General features: G+C 33.6%; 1 protein-coding gene across 1 annotated transcript in view; it reads left to right on the forward strand.

Moving 5' to 3' along the window:
* The window catches only part of NDST4 (N-deacetylase/N-sulfotransferase (heparan glucosaminyl) 4), a 242,455-nt gene that overhangs the window by 97,657 nt on the left and 134,310 nt on the right, over positions 1-10,488 (forward strand). Inside the window, exon 3 of the mRNA XM_012655070.1 lies at positions 4,777-4,889. Coding sequence (XP_012510524.1) covers positions 4,777-4,889 — 113 coding nt within the window. The remainder of the gene's footprint in view (positions 1-4,776; positions 4,890-10,488) is intronic.

Here is a 10,488-nt window from a genome sequence, read left to right on the forward strand (position 1 = left end):
AGCCTAGCTCACAACAACCTCACACTCCTGGGCTCTGGCGATCCTTCTGCCTCAGCCTCCCGAGTAGCTGGGACTACAGGCATGTGCCACCATGCCTGGCTAATTTTTTCTATATATTTTTAGTTGTCCAGATAATTTCTTTCTATTTTTTTAGTAGAGACGGGGTCTCGCTCTTGCTCAGGCTGGTCTCGAACTCCTGAGCTCAAACAATCCGCCCTCCTCGGCCTCCCAGAGTGCTAGGATTACAGGCGTGAGCCACCGCACCCGGCCCCTTTTTTTTGAGTTTTTGAGTATAATAAAAAGTATAATAAAACAAACACTATCACCCTGAGATATTTCATTTGAAACTTTGAAAATATAAGGCTACTTCAAAATATAAGTATATACATGATTTATTAAGTACACTTAGGAAAGGGGTTAGACTGATATTAACAATATAAATATCAGAATGGTTTAAGACATATGCAACAGACCTTGAAATTAATATATATAATACACTAACTCAATATTTCCCCAAGCATCTTGATGGTAAAAATCTCCAGTTTGAAGCTATAGGAATCACTGTTAAAAACATATTTTTAGGCTCCATCCTATACTCTCCAATTCAGAATCCCCAGAGGATGAGTCTGAGAATAGGTATTTGGCAAACATTCTTGTGATTCATTTCATATGTGTGACTTGGAAACACTTAACATTTATTAGAACCAGCTGGAGTACATTACGAAATGCACATTTCTGGGCCCTATAACAGCAGACTAAATAATATCTTTTCAAGTGGACCCCCAGAATTGACAATTTTAGCAATTTCCTCTAGAAAATTTTATGCACAGTAAAGTTTGAATATCATTGCTCTCTTCAACAGTACTGAGTTATATAGGGACAAAGTTGGACTTCGCTTTCTTAAATACTGAGGAATTAATTATGAGAACATTCAATTAATGCAATTAATGCTTAGTAAAATAACAAATTATGGACTTTAAAAAATAAGCTACATATTTATTCCCTTTAATATCCAATCAAGTTACTAAGTGTATAAATAGTGCAAGGAAAAACTCAAAGCAATTTAAATTGTTTTTTATGACTTACATACCATTAAAGACAATAAATGATGTTTATTGTCCAAAATCTAAGTACATTTTATTTTACATATGTTTTTAAAAGTTAGAGTTGCTCCACAATATATTCGGTACAAAAAAGTGTATTTACACCTACATGCTTTTTTTAAGCTTTAATATTTGATTTTTTAACTCAAAGTGAGACATTTTATTTCTAGCTTATTAACAAGTCTTTCCAAAATAAAAGGGTTTTTTGAATTTGATTATGCTTAATTGATTCTTAACTTTATATTCATTTATTCATATTATCTTTTGCTAATATTTTTCTGATATTTTAGATTTTTCCTGTATTTCAGTTCTTTAGGTTTTTTACTTTTTTTCTTAATTTTTAGCACTTTTCTATTTTAAACTTATTTCCAAGTTTTATTTTTAAAAATTGAATTGATTTTTTATATATTCATGATTATTTGTATCTCTCTTCTTTCATTATTAAAAGGTATGAAAACTTCCTTTCTCTGCATTTTGAAAACCAAAGATCATTTACTTATACTGAAGTAGGGAGACTTGAAACCTCTTAAGATTTGCTTTTTTTAGATCAATTTGTTTTGTTTTTAGTTATAGAATTTGTCATTCTTACTCCCACATTAGTCAAAATTGCATGTTGGGAGGCTGTGACTAGACAACTCTGTTTCTTTCAATAATAGAAAGATCTGTCAAATTCTTCATATAGGTAACTAGCACCAGTGGAATAAAATCCATTTGCCTTGTCTCTGTGAGCTTGTCTTAGTAGGACATCTACAATACAAGTTTATAAGACATCTGTGTTATAAAACGTGGCAAAATGCAAGCTCCTGTCTATGTTGCTCTTATGTTATTTTGAGGTATGGCCCATGAGCCATGTTCATCATTTTACCACTGGAAAAATGTTGCTAATAAAAATAAGCTAAACTGATTCAATTTATTGCTCTGCATTAATATGTACTTTTATCATACTTTTAATACTTGAATACATATATGAAGACACAGCACCATGAGATACAAAAAAATGAGTAAGGTTTGATAGACCTGTGGGTGCTTATAGACTACAGAGAGAAATAAGAGTTTATGCAATATTAAGTGGAAAGTGGTGCAAGTCTTAAGAAAATAATTTAGAAACCTACTTTGAGAGATGAGAAAAGAAAAAGCTTTGAGATATCAGAGAAGGCTTTATACCAAAACATGGCATTTGGGCAGAGATTTAAAGAATGGATGAGGTTTGAGAAATGGGATTTGGAGCTGGGGAGGTTTTCTAGGCAAAGGGAGGCCAGAGAAATGTCATGCAGAAAGGTCAGAAGTGGGGATAGTTCAATTTAACTGGAGAACATGGTGATTTGGGGAAAATAGTGATGCACCTGGAGGCAGCAAGGATACCTCACAGACGGGGAGAGAATGATGCACTCAGGGCTCAGGAGCAGTATTTATTCAGCTCTTGCTCTCTATCAGAAACTTGGCTGTGCACTTTGCATACCTTATCCAGTGTAATTCTCACAGTAATACAATGAAATAAGTATTCGCCATTGTGCCACTTCACAGATAAAGGAAATGCTTAGAGATATGAAATGACTGACAAAATTGAGTCATGCACCGAGAGCCTCCTGGACCCCAAGGTGCCATGCACTTTCCGCCTTTGGGATGTTAGCATGGCCGTAGAGTGTCAGACCTGCAATTGTAGGGACAGATAGAAATGGAAGATGGGAACACTCTTGGAGGCTATGGCATTTTAAGAGCCCAAAAAAAAGATAACGAGGGACTGCCTAAGGTGATGTCCAGTCGATTGGGGAAAAATGGATTATTCAATCTTTATTAGTTTGTCCCTGAGAAAGCACCAAATGTTCTGGGCCCCCTTCCCCAATCTAAAGTCCCCGCTCCTGTCAATCACGGCATGATCTAGATTTCTTCTGCGGCACTTATCAAGAACTATAATTACATATTAGTGTGACTATCTATTGAATCTCTCTCTCCCTCTCTAGGCAGTGAGGTCCAAGTTTACAAGGGCCATGCTTATTAAATTCAACACTGTATTCATCTACAACAAATATTTTTTGAGTTTAAGAATAGATGGTGGATAAATGAATGCTGAATAATGAATGACTTTGATAACTCAGAGGAGGGACACGGAGTGGATGGAATTGGAGTGAAGAGAACAGGGCAAGGGAGAAATCAAATTTTATGTATATACATATATATTTCAAAATAAGGAGACTTAGAAATTATGCATTGAATAAAGCAAAAGAGGCAGAAAAAGGAATTCACAAAGAGAAATATATTTAATATTCTTATTTTAAGGCTGTATTACACAGCATTTACCAATAAGCTCACTAGTTCAATAGACATTTTAACCCCACCCTCTTTTTAATATTTGATCTTTCTAAAAATTTATTGTAGTATTTCATGGAATGAAGTTAAGCTAGTGGGTCTATTCTTTCTTTGTATGTTTAATTGATAATATTTAAATAAGATTGGCCATGATTACACCCAGCATAACTGTGATCTTGGATAACCACTGACTATATAGTTTATCAACATTTTAGTTATTCGGTCATTTCTTTCTTAATTTTTTTGTAAATTAAACTAATTTGCAGGAGACCCCCTTAATGCTAAAGGAATAAATAGGTTCACAAGTCTTTGAAGCAAATTCTTAGCCACAATGACTAATCCAAAAAAACTGTCTAAATGTCTGGCCCTTTATTCACCTTAACAGATGGACAGAAGTAACCAAAACTCATTCTTATTAATATCCTAGTTTGCAATGAGTTTCTCATTTTTGTCAGAAGAAAATAAGTCCTTTTAAGAAAAAATCCACTGGAAAACATAGAAAAACATTCTGAATCAATAAGCAGACCAATAAGCAAACTAAAAAGCCCAAGAACATAAGAGTTCTGAATTATGTTATTAATGCATATGTTGACATAGGAATATAACCATAGAAGGATTGACAGAAAACTTACATGACTAATTCTAACTAACTATTATCAGTGTGTTCTTATCCTGTCTACAAATAAGAAATTAACATAGTATAGTTCCAAATCTAGAAATTAGGGAAATGTTTGTCAAATTTAGAGGATGTTTTAACAGAATTATTAATTCTGTTCTGGGTATCTATTCTTATGTGTTATTTCCTTCCTCATAGCTCTAGATTTGCAAGCAATACCCTATAAAATATACATTGCTCTTTAGCTTGTAAAATAAAAACCCAAGCTTTCAACTTAATAATTATGCTTTTAAAAATGATGGGAAGGTAGTACAGTTAAATAAAATACTAAATTGCAGTTCAAACAAAAGTTCTCCTCCTATTCCTTACCAAGAAATACAAGGCTTGTCTATATCTGACAATTCCAAAAAATTTTCCCCAAGGAAAGGAAGTATAATAATCTGAAATTCAAGAAATGCCTCACACAGAAATGAAAAATGATTTAAGTGCCATGCAGTTACAGAATTGCCCAACAGCCCATAATGTGCTTAGGACTTCCCTGGTTCATAATTGGTATCCTTCAATAAAAATAATAACAATAGTAATTACAATACTTGAAATATGAAAACTACATAACAGTACCCCTCAAAAATCCCCAAAACAAGAAAGCTCATATTATTTTGTTTCACTCACGACACACATTTGCAAAAGAGCATCACCAAACTTCATATTTATTTTTCTAAAATCATGTTAATTTCTTATTTATTTCAGGCATTACTAGAGACTCAAAATTTACTGCGCACTCAGGTTGCAAATTTTACCTTCAACCTTGGATTTTCAGGGAAGTTTTACCACACAGGTAAGAAGGACCTTTGTGTTCTCAGGCAGCTACATATAAATAGGAGATAGGATTTTAAATGTTCCATAAGTAGGAGAAATAGAATGTCCAGATTGATTATGGGAAAAACTTGGGTGCATTATATGAGTAGCAAGATCCAAAATCAATAAGCTTGTTTACTTTGGCAAATACTGTTAAAATCAAGGGCAAAAGAGAAAGAAAATTGACTTTTTCAACTCGATAAAAGAAACCATAATCATTGTTCTGAGTATGATTGTGCATCTCGTTTTTCAGCATAGTATAGGTGAAAAGCATAGTGACAATGATGATGATGATGATGATACCACTACTAATAATAATTGACAGTATTTTAAAATTATCAAATAATTGAGGTATTGGATACTTTTGTACATATAATTTATTTTTGGAAATCATCTGGCAATGAGAGAGATATGTTATAGCCTGAAAGAAATTTAATAGACCCTAAGGGTCACCCTGTTACTTTACCTTCCCTTGCAGGATTGTTCCTTAAAAATATTATTGCTAATTTGGCCCCATTTATATTCAAAGCATCCAAATCAGGTTTGTGTTTCTTTCTGTCTCTATCCAGCCACAGGTGCACTTCTGGTCAGTTTCAGCCTCCCAGCAAATTCTCAAAATGTGATCGGTCTGCAGGCATAACTCTGTTCTGACATTTCTTTCTCACCTCTTTATCCATCCTCCCCTCCAGATTTTGATTTTTATTTTCTGAATGCTAGCATTCTAATGTCTGGCACTACTCAAGAACTGTGTTCATAAAATTGATTGTCTTACAATGATGACAAACAGTACGAAACTGTGTGTTGGGGCCTGTATTAGGGGAATAGCTACAGTCTGCTCCTATTTATGTGTTCCTGCTCTGAGCTAAATGCTTTGTTTAGAACTTTGCACTGTTGTTTCTTCATGGCATCTTAGTGGAAACATTTCACAGTATTCTCTATGCATGTATGCAATTTACTGACTCATTAAAAATAGCCTATGCAAAGGTAGTCTTTAATTATCATAAATGCAGCTTGTTTACTCAAAGAGGCTTTTTAATGTAAAAGCTCAGCATGGTTTATTAGAATATTGAAGTAGCAATGTCTTACTGGCTTTTCCTTGACGCTTTTTTTCTCCTACTTTGAAACATGCAAATCTGCTTAAAGTAATAGAAGGAAAATTAGTATTTAGACCACGTGACAAATCAAATGATTGCATATTTTAAAAGGACATTTTGCAGAAAGAGATTTGGGTCATCATCTCTGCACAAGGAAAGCAATTCTCCGGCTTGCAATTTGAAAATCTTCAAAAGTCCCCTCAAGAAATGAGTTCAGGCCTAAGATGCTCTGACTATGAAGTTATAAAGGAGAAAACTATAAAGGCATATCTACTCATGCAGGGGGAAAAATTATGGGATTATTTGAAGTTCACACACAAATAATATTATTTTGTCTTAAATAGCTATATAGTAAAGTAAAACCATTTTTTTCTGGCTGAAATGTATCTGGATAACTGCCTTCGTTTTTATTTACTTTTCATACTCAGACCTATTAAACCCACCAGACATTTGCAAAGTTAATGTTGGTAGAGGTGATAACACTTCCTGTTTCTTCTTTAAAATTTTGAACACGCGCGCAGTGCACAACCACTAGGAAACGAGCAGCACCCTAGTCAATATCACAGGAGTAGTTATTGAAGGAAGATAGAAAAAATAAAAGAGACATATTTTGAACTATATCTCTTAATCAGACCTTATTGACTCTCTGCGTTGAAACTAACCTAACACCACAATGGCAGAAACACTATGCTGTTAAACTGTGGTGACAGTGCATGTTAGAGAATAAGCAACATATGTATATATGTAAATTCTGGAAGTTTAGTTTCCTTCACATAAATATGTAACTTGTATTTAATTGATACACTTACTTTATGTGTAGGATCATTGAAGTGCATCCGTAACATATTTCAAGGGTGTAACCATATTGTGTTGAGTACTTATTAATGCACTCCGGGGTATCAAGGTTTCTTGCAGAGCTGAGCGACACATTAGCGACAGTCACTATCAGAAAGACATGTTTTACCCCTATTCAATCGCATTTCTATATGGAGATCTTGCATTATAGGAAATAAAAGCTTGCAAATCAAGGAAGTGCCTTCCGTGCTAGTGCACTTGCTGTGACGTGCAACCGTGAGGAGATGGCCTTGTCGCAATGGCTGTCTCAGTTCTCCCAGGATGATCTGATTTTCCAATGCACGGGGATGCTGATTGATGAGCCTCATTGTTTTGCAGACATTTAATCACATATGCCCAGTGTAATAATGATTGATTCTACATTTCTTAGACGGCTTCCCTTGTTTATATGTCTCATGTATTCTTTCCTGTTCAGCTTCTCCGTCCTTCACAGGCTAAAAACAATCTCACCCCAGAAGGGCATATCTCTAAGCCTTCCCTAAAAGTCATTGACCCACGGGTGGCAAATTGAAAGGGGTAGGACACAGTGCTGATTAAGAAGAAAAAAATAAAAGCATGCAGTTTAGAGTGAAATATTTTAGTCTGGAAATACTTACAGCTTGATTGGAATTGTACAATGAAAGCTCAGTTGAAAAATGGAGACAGTGTAGCATTAAGATGCTTTCTAAGGAAGGGGAGCTACACATTTTATTTTTCATGGGACATGATTTCTGGTGACAATCATTGCTGTTCTTTGTAAATGAATATGACCCAATCAATAATTAATTCATGAATAATGTTTGCAAATGGAATTAACATTGCTCTTTTCATGAGAGTTTGTTTTACCAAAAATAGCATTTTCTATAGAGTCAGTTACTTTCAAACACAGCTTTAAGAAAAGTGTTACATTCTTCCTCCTTTGGTTATTTTTTATTTATTTTGCTTTTCTATACAATGTAGTAATTGAAAGACTAGAAACTGGAAACAAACTGCTTGTGTTCAATTGCAGACTAACATTTTACTAGCTCTGGGAACACAGATTTAAACTCTCTGTGCCTCAGTTTTTCCTTCTACAAAATGGGGGTAACAATAAGCATCTCTCTCTCTCATCTGGAGCAATGCCTAGCATGTTGTCAGTGCTATGTAAGTGTTTATTATTAATGTTAATTTTAAAAGTATTTGTGTATAAGAATCAAATGTTATCAAAAAAGTTAACAATAGACAGTTTACATGGCTCTATTTTCTAATTTATCATTGTACAGTTCTTTTTATTTCATATAATATTTAAAATTAGTTTCTTCTATACCCACCCCTATAGAACAATACCAGGTTCAGTGTGCAAAGAAAATTATGGAATATCTTCTTACTATTTAGGAATTGCAATATTTCACACCTAATAAGCAAATACGAGGCAGAAATTTATACAAAACAGAAAATGCAGACACTGAAATTTTATGTATATTATTTTAATGTTATAACTATATCTTTAAAGAAATTAACCTACAGTCCAGATTTTGCTAAAATTATTCTTATTTTGGTAGACTTAAAGAACTTTTAGAAGCACACTATTACCTCAAAGTACAGACCTCCAAAAGTTATAACAAAAGAATGTACTCTTCATATATTTTATTTCTGAATTAAAATGCTTTTTATTCACTGGAAATCAGAAAAAGTAAAAGAACATCATTTTTAAATAAGCACAAAATGTCCTTGTTTTTCACTAATAATTATCTAGAGTCTAGATCAGGTTAGAAGTGAAAGGATTAATTTGAATACAGGCATTTTATGGTCTAAAACTTGTGTTAATATGGTCACATATGAACTGAAAATTTTATTTACACACATAATTTAAGTGTACATTAGGTATAGAAAAATATATGCAGTATATTATGTACTTTTACAGTGCCAAAAATTTAATATTTTCATTTAGCTGGATTTAAAAACATTTGTAATTCTGCTGTTGTCCCTCAGCACGACTTAGTATCATATTTTTTATTAAGCTATTTCCAGTGTCGAGGGTTTGCCTCCTGTGGCTTTGAATTATATGGCCAGCATAAAATAAGAGAAAGGCTGACAGAAATTAATCCATGATGTTAGAGAGAGAGAGAGAGAGATATTTTAAATGTCACTCTCAATCTCATGGAGAGTGTTTATAAATTAACATAATCTCTGGTATAAAAATTACTGAAATTTGATGATCAGTCATGCATCTGTTTATATCAATAGTCTGCAAATTTTTCTTTAAATTGAGTGATTGACCTCCTTCCTGGTCGTATGCATTGTGTGTTTCCTGCCACTTGCAGTTATGATCTGCAGAGTTTAAAGTGAGTGGAAGGATTTCTCAAACATTCCATATTCAAAGCACAACAAGATAATTCCAGGGGGCTGCGAGAACTATCAGTTCGTTCATCATATGTGACATATAGTAACTCTTTCCAATCTCTGTCTCAATTTGCTAAATTAGGGCCCTGAGAAACTTCTGTAGCATAAACACTTCATTTCAGAAAGTGATTAACTCTTCTTCGTCTAGATTTCAATATTTGATATTCTCAATGTATTAACAAAAGTCAATGAGTTATGAATCTGTAATACTAACAATTTGAGCTAACCTCAACAAAAATTAAGAATTCTGTCTGCTCACTTTATTCATAGAAGTTTATCACTTTCAAAACTTCTATTTCTTTACTCCGTGTAGTAGCATTCATGGTGTGCAAACCCTAATTAAACTTGGTGGTCCTTATACCTTTTGAGGACTATGGTTATGGACCGTATCCCAGCAACAAAAAATGTACGTAAAAAGAAACGCAAGTTGGCATACACTTCAGTGGCCATATGAAGCTGCTGAAGTTCACTGATGTTGTTAATAAAGACAGAATTAAATTATTCATCTATTCACTGCTCTGGGGAAATGGCATGTGACAGTGCAAGGTAAAGGGATCCAGTCCCTGACTTTAAGAAATCTATGATCTCGGCAGACAAAGTTACTAAGAATGTGTGAAAACATATAAATTCCAAACACAGCAAGTATAAACCAGTAGCTATTATTTTTAAGAAGGAGATCCCAAATAGTCATAAAGTACTTACTGTTTACAAGTGACAATATTAAGTGCTCTAATAAATTGATCTCATTGAATCTTCACTAAGACCTTATGAGATAAGTATTTATATTCCCATTTTAAACCATGAAACTGATACTCAAGAGAAGTTAACTTGTCCAAGATCACATAGTTAATTGCAAGTGGCAAAACTCAAGGCTGTGCTCAGGGTATTGGGTGACATCAAATATATGCTTTAATCATTTTATGGCACTACTTTCATGACCAAGGAAATCTTTAGTATAGGACACATAAATGGAACATTCCGAGAAAACCCTTAAAAAGATCTTTGATATTTATTCCCTTAATTTCAGGAAAAAATACAAAATCAAGCACCACCTTTAAAACATACTCTATTATGAAAAAATAAACCAAATAAATATACCCCACACTATAAGCCAGGGCTTGATATTTTACTGTACTTATATAGTTATTTAGAGACCAGATAGGAGTTAATTCTTATATTATTGATTCAGAACATCTTTAAATTGAACTAAATATTATAAATTGGTATAAGAACTGTATGATTTCATACAGGGAAGATATTCTTGGATAGCTGCAACATAATGAATTCCCTTAGA

This window comes from Propithecus coquereli, unplaced genomic scaffold (genome assembly GCF_000956105.1).
Source record: "Propithecus coquereli isolate 6110/MARCELLA unplaced genomic scaffold, Pcoq_1.0 Scaffold46, whole genome shotgun sequence".
NCBI classification, from domain to species: domain Eukaryota; kingdom Metazoa; phylum Chordata; class Mammalia; order Primates; family Indriidae; genus Propithecus; species Propithecus coquereli.